General features: G+C 39.0%; 1 protein-coding gene across 1 annotated transcript; it reads right to left on the bottom strand.

Moving 5' to 3' along the window:
• Positions 1 to 516: 516 nt before the first annotated feature.
• LOC127753529 (cyclin-dependent kinase inhibitor 4) lies at positions 517 to 4082 on the bottom strand. The gene is made up of 3 exons (XM_052279015.1): positions 3618 to 4082; positions 1211 to 1414; positions 517 to 1064 (listed from the first exon to the last, which is right to left on the bottom strand). The coding sequence occupies exons 1-3, from the start codon at positions 3929 to 3931 to the stop codon at positions 998 to 1000; spliced, it is 585 nt and encodes a 194-aa protein (XP_052134975.1). The 5' UTR covers positions 3932 to 4082; the 3' UTR covers positions 517 to 997.
• Positions 4083 to 13827: the final 9745 nt, after the last annotated feature.

The following is a 13827-nucleotide window of genomic DNA, read 5'->3' on the forward strand; positions in this document are numbered from 1 at the left end:
AGTGTATGATCTAATGGAAAATCAAAAAGTACTGTGGTTTCAACTCAAAAAGAAAGCCCAGGAAGGTAAGTGAAAAGGTGAAAGACCACTGGTCAGGCCAGGATGCACCAAAAGTGTTGTGGTGAAAGGATAAACTGTGAAAAGGGACCCTCTTTTACCACTACCAGTTACTACCATCTGAGTAAAAAAAAAGGAGAAAAAAAAGAGAGGATGGCAAATGTGCCTTGTGCAAGTGCAACATGCCCAAATGGCCCATCACAGTCAAAAGCATTGGCAGCTTACACAGTAAAAGGATCACCCCACTAAGCCTGAGCAGAGAGCACCACATTGCACAAAGGTAGGTAAGCATGCACCAACAACACACACATTCACCAGATGGAAGAGAATTCCAAGCAGAACCATCCCAGACTCACATGAAGCATTGCAGCAACCAACCTGAGAGGAGAGCATGAGCAAATTGCACACAGAAATGCAAAGCATCGGTAGCAATAATGGCACAGGTAGTATACTGGGGTCTGATGAAGATGCCACTCCCTATCAAGCATTGCAACCAGCTTTTCAGATGGACAATTTAGCAGAAGTATAGACAAAAATTACAGCACTTCGGGAGGTGCAGTGCAGCACCACACACACTGCCATACCCCATTGCCAATGCCAATGCTACCACCACACACAGAACAGGTTAAACTGTGATACAATATCTAGATCTAACTTCATTAATCCAGCAACTAGTAATAACAGATGATAAGGCTAGCTAGGCCCTAGAGGAGGAGGTGGTTCCTTACAGAATGAGCTGTTAAGGGTTACATTGTAGTTGAGGGATTAGGGTTGTAACTCAGCATCAGTTCTGTATGTTCACATTGACCATTGAGTCTACAGGCTAACCCTAAATTTTTACAACAGGATCAAAGCTAACTTGAAGGTAAGCGCCTCTGCCACGCTACTGCTGTGGAGGGAGCAGAGAGGTCCATGGTGCCCTTCTTTTCCTGACAATCTATCAGTCTAGCTTGACCCATTCAAACGGGCCGGGAAGAGGGCAGTCATTCACAGGATCAAAGTTATACCTGAAGATTATGACAAAGAAGTTAAATTGTCGGTCAGCGATAATACACCATTATCGTATTTCTAAGTTGCAAGGCCATGGACATTATCACAATGCATCCAGGGATATATTCACTGAACATAATAGAAGAGCAGAGCAAGATCGTACTTGTCAATGAAAGCCTGTCGTTGCCGTTGCTCTTCGGCAGCGAAGAACGCTTCCAGCTCTGCTGATGCTGGAATAATGTTGCAGCGCACGGGTGTTTGCACCTTGCAATGAGAACTCGAGTGGCTGCGCCTTGTGGTAGATCCAGGGGTGCTAATCGTATCGGGGTCCCTGATCAAGCTGCAAGGCGTCGTCTCCCTGGTATTCCTGCAAGAAACAAAAGCATACAAATTTAGAACAGAACATGCAAAGTAAGCTTTTTTTTTTATTTGCTCTACCAAAAACCATAAACAAGAAAAATGCACCGGTAATATTGAGAAAAAAATCAGCATCGCCGTGGTCCTGCAAAATAAACCATGTTCCACCTCTGAGTGTTTATCTCACATGCCAAAAAAAGGCTAGGGGACAACCAAACACAAGGCCAAGTGAAACAAGAAAATGGTTTGGTCTAAGGAGCTCCCATATCTGAATCACATGACTAGCTCAGGTGAGGTGATCCCCCCGGCCATAACTCCATCCTAGAGACCCAAGCACCGGCATCCGAAGCTGCAGCTGGCTGCTGCTGCATGCAAAAGGTGGTAGGACGGTCACCAACAGTGGCCCAGCAACAACACATGCTGACTCTGCACTGCAGCTTCCACCATGGCAAATGCTTGGGAGGGCCATGGCTAGCTTAGATGCTCACTGTTCAGATCACACTATTTAGGCCACGCATGGTGCTTCCAAGGATTAAAACAAATGGATGCAGATAGATATCCATCAATGGTTCAAAGACAACAGTCCTTGAGGCACAGAAGTGTGCACCATTAGGCCATGGCTAGAGGAGGTGCAATGAATGCACCCTTGTGGACATGGGCACCAAGAACAGCCCAAGCTGTGGTGAGCCCTGTGACACCTGCTGCTTGATCTTGCACCCAAGATGACAAACCAAAAATGACGCAGCACTTGCTCATCTCTCTCATACGGCACGCCCTTTGTCCCTTGCAAGCAAGTTGCCCCCACTCTTGGGTACTTCGGTGATGGTGCAACCCATGTATTTTTCACACAATTCAAGCTAACAAATGGAGCTATCCTATACCAAAGGACACGCCAGCAAAATAGGGTCTTTGACCTGTTTAGGCTGAGGAAGATCCCCCACCTCCACAAGATAGTGCTAGAACCAAGAACGTTTGCTAGCTTGTGAGATACAGTAGTAGCTAAAAATATTATCCTGCCAAGAACTGCAGAAGCAAGTAGTAGTAGTAGTAGCCTAGCTAGCTGATCCTAAAATGTTCTTCCATCCCCCTAGCTTGAACCAAAGATCACCAAATCAACTTCTAGTACTTGTGGGGAGGGGGAGGACCCCCTCCTTTCACCTCAAACATTTAATGGTGGTGACAATTTGGGGGCATGGCCCAGGAAGATGGTTTTACCAAGGCATGCCATTTCATCACCCTTCCAGAACCCAGAGAAGTGACAGGCTAGTTAGTTGCAAGAATGAGGCCTTGAGGTGGGTGGTGAGATGGGGGGTGCTTTTGGGAGGGATGTTTATGAGAGAAATTTCTTGCAAAAGGTGAGGGCTTTTGATTGGTAAAAGATTGAGAGGGGTCCCTACCCCCCCCCCCCCCCCAATCCCCCACCACCATTAGCACAAACCCTCCCTCCCTCCTCCCCCCAAACAAAACACAAAGAACAGGAGGGAAAGGATGCTGCTTTTCCCTTCCACTAAGGTAAAGCAGGAGGCCATGGCCACTGGGAGTAACCCCACTAAGAGGGGGGCTCAATCAATTGATCAAGTTTCAATTGGGATTTGAGTTGAGAGCTTGAGCACTACTGCACAGTTCCTACCTGTTTATCATCCAAAACAATAACAAATTTTGGGGGCAAAGAAGTGGTTCTTGCAACCATTTGGATTAAAACTTGGGAACACCTTCTCTTCTTCTTTTTTTTTCCTTCTTCAAAACAAGTTAAAATGGGTTCTAACATCTAAACAAGCTAAGGGCCAGGAAATTGGCAAAAAGAAAAGGCTGTATCGCCACAAGAAACATGGAAAAAGAACAAATTTAGGCAACAAGGAAAGCACGAATTGCATGTCTCAATTAGCAAAGGGACAAGAATCCCACCAAGAAAGCATCGGGGCTTTACAACCGCGTGTGATGGGGAAAGAAAAAAAGATTCCTCGCCTCCATTTCGATACTTTCGAAACCCCAAACTGGCCACAGGAAATTCGACCGCCACAATCGCACCGAAAAAAAAAATCCCCAAAATTTTCCGATGCGAAAAACCGGATAGAAACATCGAACCCCAAGAACTCCCGTACGGTGCTTAAACCCTGAACCCTAATCACGCGATTCCCCCAATCAATCCAACCAAGAAACCCACGAAAAACAAAAAAAGAATCGCACAATAAGAAGAGAGAGAGAATCCCCACCTTTCCATGGCCTCCAGCTCGAGGACGTTCTCCCCCCCGAACGACACCTCCGCCTCCGCGCTCTCCGCCGCCGTCGCATCAGCCGTCGCAGCCGCAGCCGTCGCCCTCCTCCTCGGCGGCGGCGGCGGGGGAGGAGGGAGCTTCTCGAGCCTGCGGCTCCTGAGCTCGAGGTACTCCCCGCCCTGCCTCTTCTGCAGCGCGAGGGAGCGGGCGCGGGTGCGCACCCCGAGCGGCGCCGCGGCGAGCTCCATGACGGCGGCGGCCACCACCTCGCCGGAGACCACCACCTTGGCCTTGCGCATGTACTTGCCCATGGCGCGGGAGGGAGAGGGAGAGGGGCTAGGGTTTCGGGTGCGCTTAGCGATTTCAAACGCGGAGCATTAGCGGCTAAGGCCGCGGGGTTAAATTGGTAGGGGGACCCCGGGTGGGTGGATTGAGAATGTGGAGGAGAAAGGGAAGGGAGGGGGGGAGGGATGGGTGGGTGTTGCTATTTAGAGGGAAGAAGGGAGGGATGGACGGCTTAGGTAAGAGAGAGAAACACTAGTGAGGGAGGAGAGATAGAGATAAGGGGGGGGGGGGATTTTTGGGTTTCTATTTTTTTCTTTTAGAAAATGGGTTTCCTTTTTGATAAAAGGGTTCTTTATTGTTTTGGTTTTTCATTAATTATAAAAACATAACCTCTCGGTAAAAAGACTAATTGTAAGAAAATACGGGTAAGAGAGAGAAAAAAACAAGTGAGGGATGAGATAGAGATAGAAAGGGGGGAGATTTTTTTTTGGGGGGGTTTATAAATGGGTTCTTTATGGTTTTGGTTTTTCTTTATATGTTTCGGGAAAAAAATAATCCTAAAGAAGTAATCATTTTGTAGACATGATGTGACATAATTTAATACTACGAATCTAGACATGGAGTTTGTCCAGATTCGTTCTAGAATTGTTTTTATGAAACGGGGAATATTGGTAAAAGAGAGAAAACACAAGTGAGGGAGGAGAGAGATAGGATTTTTTGGGGTTTTAGTATTTGGACTTCTTTTTGGTTTAGAAAAGGGGGAGATTTTTTGGGGTTTTTTTTCCTTTTTAAAAGGGTTCTCTATGGTTTTGGTTTTTTCTTTATAAAAACATATACTCTCGATAAAAAAAAACTAATCCTGGATAAGAGAGGTTAGAGAGGAAACACAGGTGAGGGAGGAGAGAGAAGGGATATTTGGGTTTATTTTTATTTTAGAAAAGGGGATATTTTGGTTTTCTTTTCTTTTTGATAAAAAGGGTTCTTTGTGGTTTTTCTTTATATAAAAATCTACTGTTGGGACGCTTAGAAAGAGAGAGAAACACAAGGAATGAAGGAGAGAAAGAAGATTTTTGATTTTCGTATTTGGATTTCTTTTTCTTTCAGAAAAAAGGGGGAAATTGATGCTTGGACAGCTTGATAGAGGGGGATTTGGTTTTTTTCCCTTTTTTTGATAAAAGGGGTTCTTTGTGGTTTCTCTTTATAAAAACATATGTGGTAAAGGCACTAATAGGATGTGCTTCTTGTATTTTGTGGTGGTTGTTTGATTGATGAGAAATGTGTTCACTTTGTTCTTGAGAAAAAAATTGGTTTTTTAAAACTTGTAGTAAATTTTTGTTTCTTTAGAAATGGTGAGGAAAGTTACTTTTTGGTGTCATCTGCATCCTAGTTTGGACATGTGTTAACTTTTGTGTGTACTATTAAAATGTACATCTCTATATTTTTACAACTTAAAATGGTCTGTAAGTGACTATCTCAATTTTGTCATTGGTTTGTAAAATTTCAATGCATATTGTCCTTAAAATCAGGAAAACCAACTATCTTCCAACCAAAATCGTATCTCTCGTCATCTCTAAAGTTAATCTTCACTGCTCTTCAACACGTTATATCTTGTGAATCATGTGACACATATATCTTTATCAACATTAGTTATGGATTTGGGTGTACGAGGAGCCATATAGATATTAGCATGCCCAATTACCTATGCAAGACACATATATCTTTATGTAACACTTACGGCTATGGCTAAAGAAGAGATACACAAACATGAAAAACCATACCCATGCAAGATGCACATCTACACGACCACCACCTATGGTTTTGGTCTAATGGATAGTCATAGAAATATGTAAGTCATCCTTATGCAAGATGCATATCTTGTTGGGAAACACATATATATCTTCAAGCCAACAAAGGGCTGCACTAGCGTGGCAATAGCCATTGACCCATGATGCACAAGATGAGACAACCCAAGCCATCTCGGCAATATAGGAGGTAAACACATCTATGGTTATATATGCAAAGTAGTATAGAATTCAATGTAGGGAATATTGGATCAATTGCTCAATTATGATGCTGAAGGAAAGTTTTGGGAATAATTTTATGGTATTTCCGTATATAACTGTTTTGTTTTTTGGGGTCCAACGTCTGGGTAAGGAGGTGTTTTAAATTTTACGCTATTCTAATGAAGGAGAAGATAGACAACTGAATGGAATAGCAAAATGAAATGGTTGTGTCGGTTTTATGGTATTTCAGTATATAACTTTTTGTTTCTTTTTAGGTCCGACGTCTAGGTCAGAATGTGTTTTTAATTTTACGCTATTCTAATGAAGGAGAAGATAGACAAATGAGGAATAGCAAAATGTAGTGGCAAAATTAAGTACGAATAATTTTCTCAATGAAAAAAAGGAATCAAAATAAATTGTGTTTTAATAAAATAAGTTTTTAGCTGTTATCTTTATACTACCTTAGAAGCAGAATCGTCCTCCTTCCGCCCCCTCCACACATTGTCCTCTCCTTCGCATGTACGTAACCATCGTGATTTATCCTTAATCCACCCACCCAACCAATCCCCGATCATAATCCACCCACCCAACCAATCCCCGATCATATGTGGCCGATCCGGCCCATTGGAAAATACATCTACTCAGCTAGTTTCTAATCATATATAGGCATGGTGTATTGCAAAGCATGAGCATGTTAATAGTAAAAAGGAAAACGGATTGCCATTAAATATGACAGTGCTCAAGGTTCTCTACCGCTGGTTTGTTATTTATGTAAATTCCTTGCAGGTATTTGGATAGTATATATACTGATGATGGTGATGGTCTGGTAGATGTTGAGCATGGAAAGGTGCCTTTTCTTTCTTTTCAGTTTTGCTATCTTAGCAGGTGGTATTGTGGAGTGGAGGTTGTGGTGGAGATTACAGATAATACACCTGATCATAAAGTGCCTTTCTCTCACTGTAGAGAGAGAGCATGTTTAAACATGTTTAATTTGTGGATGATTGCGTGTTAGCAATAATATGGTGTTCTAGTCCTTGACCATCCATTGACAGTGGTAATGAATTTTTTGTGACTACTGTTGGTAATGGATATTGAATGAGCCTCTGCAAACATCATGAAAAGTTGTAGTACCCACATTTGCACTAGAGTTTTCCTTAATGGAAGCCTACTTGTGTACTGGAATTTGGGAAACGAAAGTGACTTGACGTGGTACAAATTGGCTTTAATTTATTAATTACCTTAATGGTGATGTCCTTGTAGACCAGTAACATTACGGGCTGACAGGCTGAGTGTTTGTTTATAATTATTGTATCAGCATAGTACACTACTCAGCTCCCTACTAGTTACCCCTGACGAATTACCGAGAACTCAGGGCATGATTAGTTGACAACTAAATTTACAAAACTTAACTCAGTTTTAGAGGTGTTTAAATCAGGGGTGTAAAGTTTTGGCGTGTCACATCAGGTATTATATAGACTATCGCATAGGGTGTTCGGACACTAACAAAAAAACTAATTACAGAATCCGTCAGTAAACCGTGAGATGAATTTATTAAGCTTAATTAATCTGTCATTAGCAAATGTTTACTGTAGCACCACATTGTGAAATCATGTAGCAACTCGCAAATTAGTCGCAATATGTGCAATTAGTTTTTTTAAGCCTATATTTAACACTTTATACAGGTGTTCCAACGTTCGATGTGGCGTGCATGATAAAACATTTTGGGGTGTGATGTAAACAGGACCTTAATAGACAATGTTTAGTTTTTTTTCGTAACTTTATCTTATCTAACTCTTAACCAGTTGGTTCACATGTCATACTCTATTTTATTGTCTAACTTTGCATAACCTTAAATTGTTATTTTGGGATGTTTGGTTCACGTACTATGATTGTCTAGGTTTCCACTACTTTTATTGCCAAACTTGCCAAAAGTGAGACCATCAAAATCAAAGCCACACTCTAGCCAACAAAATAAAACCATGCCACACTATTTTCAGAGTCACTAACATGTGAGACCTACATTACAAAAGAGAAATCTTGCCACACTTGTGGGAGCCAACCAAACACTCGGAGCCTCATCGGTTACCATATTCCCTAATAAGCCAAAACGACTTACTAAGGAATAAAAATTAATTTATAGGTAAAACTTATATATATTTGTATGTAGCGATTTAAAAGCCTTGAAAGAAATTACGTTAAAAATATCTTAAAATCAACTCAAAATCAAGCTCACAAATTTAAATTTTGACTTTTGCTTTGGTTTATTAGATCAACCGATGAGGCTCTCATAACATGATCAAACTTGCTTAATCAAAGTTATGGTAAAGTGTGGCAACTTATGATTATCAACCAAACAACCCCTTAGTTTGTCACAAAAATGTGGCAGGACTATGGGCCTATTTGGTTAGGGACTAATGTGGCCACATATTTTTTACTAAGGTGGCTAAGTTTAGTTTTGCCACGCTCTTGTGGCAAACAAAATGACAAGTTAAGCATAGAAAAAGTTAGGAAAAAAAAGTGTATGACATGCGGGTTAGGTGGCTAAGAGTTAAGCAAAGTAGAATTGTGACATAAATCAAACATTGTCTACTAAAACTATGGCTTACTTAAGGTTAGATGTGGCAAATTTGACTGTCAGCCAAAGAGACCCTTAAGCTTAGCCACCAATGTGTGGCAATATTAGTTACCAACCAAATATGCCCTTAAATTCATCCGAAATGTTTTGATCTATTTCGAAACAATGTTCAATATCTTAACTTTTTTTTTAAAAAAACTCCATTTATGAGAAATGGAGTTTTTTTAAAAAAAATTAAGATATTGAACATTGTTTTAAAAAATTACTATGGAATTCCACTAAGGCTTAAGGCTAAATATATTGAAACGCCAGTACATCTTCTCCTATTCCTGCAGTTTATTCATCAGATTAATTAGTTGCTCCATGTTTTGGAAAATATGTTTTCTTCAAATAAATTTTGTCTACAGCAATGGTTAAACCACTAAGCTTGTTAAGTTTGTTTCTTAAGATATTTAATTTATGAGATAATCCAAGAAATGCCATTGATAAGCATCCAAGTCCCAGAAATGCCATCGACAAGTGTGAGTTCCAAGAAATGGCATCGTACAAACGACTTTGTCCCAAAAATACCATCGTCGTTAGGGTTCCGACCATTTTGCGCCGTTAAATACACTGTTCATCCTATAGAACTTAACGACGCAAAATGGATGGAACCCTAACAGTGATAGCATTTTTGGGACAAAGTCGTTTGTACGATGGCATTTCTTGTAACTCACACTTGTCGATGGCATTTCTGAGATTTGGACGCTTGTCAATGGCATTTCTTAGATTATCTCTTAATTTATATATAATCCATGATAATAATCCACTCAATATTCTAAATCAAACTACCCTTGAATTTAACCAAGAGTAACCAGAGTAACACGTACTAGCTTGATTTTGAGCTGGAGTTAATTAAATTTCAATAATCGAAACATTTTTCAAACATTGCTGCCAACAAAACCAATCATGAGCTGACAAAAAATTTTCAAGTTCTCAACCTTTAGCACATTCTCACCGGATATATGGCTCCCTCTTAATTAAACATATATATATATATTATATATATTCATAAACAATAGTAGTAGAGGTTAATTAATCTGTCTACTATAGCATTAATTAGATAAAATATGCTACTAGCGAATAATGTTTTATATGCTAATAAAGCAGCCAAACTGACATGATGAGGACATATTGTTGTTGACGGGCCGGTGCAAACTATCGGTAATATGTAGCCACATGTGAGCATTCCTACGGGCCTCATGGTACATGAGGAAATAATCACCTCCAATTGTGTCATCCAGCTAGTGTTTTGAAGCCCTCATTGAGGCAGGGGCGAAGCCAGGATAAATGGTCGACGGGGTCAATACTAATTTAGTGTATGATACATTGTTAGATCTTCTAAAATAGCGGGGGTTTTTTTTTCAAGAATCGCTCCATAATACTTTGCTTGCCTATTTATCTCTACTACATAAAAACAGAATTTATCATCCACCCTGAAAGAAAAAAAACTCTAAAAACCAGACCCAACAGAAAACTAAATAATGGGGAAAGTAATTTCATCCCTCGAGGGGATATCCCTCGTTTCGTTCATCTCATCTAAATAGCTAGAATAATACGAAATATATCACTCCACAAATATGCAAGTTAAAATTTAACTTCTACAAATTGAAACAAAAATAACAAATATAAATGCGAATGTACGATAACTATTTTCAGTTTATTTTTTTTTAACTTGTAGAAGTCAAATTTGATTTTGCATGTTTGTAGAGTGATATATTTCTTATCAACCTATGTTGTCAATTTTTTTATAACTATTTAGATGACATGCAAACAATGAGGGGATATCCCCTTGAGGGATGAAAATCCATATCCTAAATAATGCTACGAGCAACCATTGGCCCATAGGAGATTGTTGCAATGCACGGACATGTCTATAAATTATACTCCCTCCGTTTCAAGGTATAAGACTTTCTAGCATTGCCTATATTCATATAGATATTAATGAATCTACATATTATGCATAGATTCATTAATATCTATATGAATGTGGTCAATTTTAGAAAGTCTTATAACCTGAAACGGAGGAAGTATTAAAAACCGGACATAATTAATATCTAAACAAAGTAGACATTAAATGCACAAATACTCACGGCTAAGATTACCAAAATGTATATTGGGCCTTTGGGCTGACGTATAATCATTAGCGCTAGCTAATTCCTATTTGTTGCTTGCTAATCTCAAACGTGTCGTTTCAAGTTGCTAATTAATCAGGCTATAACAAATCATGGTTACCGGGGTCTAGTGTTTTTATCGACCGGGGTCATACACGGTAAAATTAAGTGGAGTAAGAAAGGTACACAAGAAATCATCGGGGTCAGTGGACCCCGATAGATGGCTATAGCTTCGCCCCTGCAGCGAGGTAATGATAGCAACAAATCGTGTGCATATGTGACAGCAAATTCTGAAACTAAGCTTCAGGCAGGTCTTGAAATTGGCCCAATTAAGGAATTTGGATCATTATATTGTCCAGTCCAAAGCTACGTTAAATCTTTTGCCCAGCCCTCATTTTGTTGGACCTAGTCGGGCTGTAATTTGGGCTTAGGCTTAGGCCGGGCCGGGCCAGGCCTAGCGAGTCACACCCTGTACTCCCCTCGTCCCAAAATATAGTTGTTTGTGGTAGAAACTTGAACAAGAAATAGCTATGAGTTATCTAGACGATTTTTTAAAAAAATTTATAGTCAAAAATAGCAATATTTTAGGATAAAAGGAGTATTAAGCATTACAGAAAAGTGCAACTACACCTATGTTTTAATATAATAGAACTAACTTTAGGAGATCTGCACTAACTATTGATGCACAATCATCATGGTAGCCAGAACTATGCCAAGTGCACCTATATAATTTATTTGCAAAATATTAATACTCCACCTTTCTGGCTATGTATCTACATAATGCTTATATAGATATATAGCTAGATATGCTTATATTTTGAAATGGGTGTAAGTAGATGTTTGCCAATCAATAATTGGAAATAATTCGAATCAACCCTAAACTCTTGTGGCGGTCTAATTTATCCTTAGGTTCGGTTCATGTCACTTCTAACTAAAGCTTAACGCTGATACGTAAAACGACATAAGTTATTAGCGTATGATTAAATGAATATTAACTATTGCAAACTTCAAAAATAGATTTTTCATTTTTGTTAAAATCTTATATATTAAAAGTCTTTTTATGAACCATATCGTTTAACCGTTTAAGAAGCATCCTAACAAAGGAAAATCTCAGCCCAGAAGCTGAAACGAACTAAACCTTAGTCCTGATAATGGAAAAAAGAGAGAGAAGACCTCAAACCTTTTCTAACTTGATGAAAGACTCCTAGAACCAATTTCAAACCATTTTATCCTACATGAAACACGCGATGATTATTTGACCACAAGACAATCCATTCAGTAAATTAAAAGCAAAACAGAATTTCACACCACATATCACCCTCTCCTTAATTAGGTACTCCCTCCGTCCTAAATTATAACATCTATATTTTTTATACAGTTTTAATGACATACTTTGACCAATAATTTATTTCATGTTATATTTTCAATAAATATGAAATTAGCATCATACAAGAATACTTTAAAATATAAATATAATGATATAACATACATAATACTTAGTATAGATATAGTTTATATAATTATTAGTCAAAAATTACCGAGATTATTTTTATGAAAAAACAAGACGTCTTGTAATCTATGACGGATGGAGGATACTACTGTACTCCTCCTCACGACCTCACCCCTCCACTCCGGAATTGTTTAGCAGACGCAGACAAGCTGCACATCGTCCTAGCGATCGACACCCAGAACAATCAACGGAGAAAAGGGGTCTTAAATTGCATTGATATAAAGATGCTCCTCTGCGACACACACACTGTTGCATTATTCTGCCTCTCTTTGACAAGAAAACCAACCCCCGTCGTCTTGAATTCAGCTTCAGATCGATCAAACGTCAAACAAAGTGGATTCTATACGTAATGCAATGCAGGCCCTGATATTACTAGTACATCGTTCCCTTCTATGCCGGCATAGATACTGGCACCGGCCTCACCTAAAATATTTATGCCGCATTTAAGTAGCCATAGATGCTTAATTATATGTTTACATATTTGACTCATCGTTTGTGTGTGTGTGTGTGTGAGAGAGAGAGAGAGTGCCCAAGGCATAATCTTCTCGAGGGGGTCAAACAATGAGTGTGATCGATTTTTGTATGATAAGGAGCACTAGTTTAATTTGTTTTTATAAAGTTTGTGTTTCGTCAGGTACATGTTGCATTGTCTCTTCACTTGGCACCGAGACATGTAGCTTTTATATCTCGTGCTTTGCATTTTTATTCCTTCTGTATAAAACAATTCATTGCTGTCATGGCAGTGCGTACTTTGTGATGGTTTCACCTTCTTTGTGTTACGAGAAAAAAAGGACAATTCAAATTAAACTTCAATATACCTATGAAAATTTCAGGTACTGTACGGTGTAAAGGTTTTTAGGCACATTAATTGTTTTACGGCAATGCTCATCACAAATTGTATTGTACGTGGAATTAATTAGCTAAGAAAATGGTTTTGTTATTTATATCGTCCGTCCAAAAATATAAAAAGTTTTGATTGAATGGACACATCCTAATATTATTAATTTTGACATGTTGTATATCCAGATTCGTAGTATTAAGATATATATATATATATAAATATAAAACACTAATTTTTTATATTTTAGAATGGATGAAACAACTAATTAATTACAAATGTCAAGAGGGGGATCAATGGAATCTTCTCCCTCTCGACTAGTACTATGCTTCTCTCCCTCGTGATAAAGCTAGTCACATGGTGGCGATGATTCATGCTCCGAGCAATTAATAGTACAACAACAACTTCTTCGACCCCGTGGTCTTCTCCTACAATGAGGTCCATATGGTTTGGCTTATTTCTTAGGGGCAATTGTATATTTGATCCTGTTTTAAAAGCTAACAACCAATTTGTCCCTATTTTTTCAACTTTGTTTTTTACCCTGCTTTTTGACTATGAACATCAAACATGACCCCATTCCGTGAAATCAACTTGACGGTGTTAATTTGAGGTCGAAATGCCGTTTACCCTTGCTCATTTGACCCTGTTATCTAAGAGTTTATATTTAACCTAATTTTATACACTTGGTGTACATGATGCAACTTCTAATAAATTTCACTTGGAATTGATATGTTTTGTGCGAATTTGAATTAGATTTGAATTTTAGCCAAAATAAATACAATTGGGAATACAAATCAGATCACCACATAAATGGATCTGGAACAACATGCATAAATGGATCTA

This window comes from Oryza glaberrima, chromosome 10 (assembly GCF_000147395.1).
Source record: "Oryza glaberrima chromosome 10, OglaRS2, whole genome shotgun sequence".
Taxonomy (NCBI): domain Eukaryota; kingdom Viridiplantae; phylum Streptophyta; class Magnoliopsida; order Poales; family Poaceae; genus Oryza; species Oryza glaberrima.

Excerpts from the sequence above, each read along its gene's own strand:
- LOC127753529 (XM_052279015.1), bottom strand. The coding sequence starts at position 3,931 with ATGGGCAAGTACATGCGCAAGGCCAAGGTGGTGGTCTCCGGCGAGGTG. Across the intron at positions 1,415-3,617 it reads GAGCTGGAGGCCATGGAAAG|GAATACCAGGGAGACGACGC; the intron begins GTGGGGATTCTC and ends TGTTTCTTGCAG. Across the intron at positions 1,065-1,210 it reads CGACAGGCTTTCATTGACAA|GTATAACTTTGATCCTGTGA; the intron begins GTACGATCTTGC and ends CATAATCTTCAG.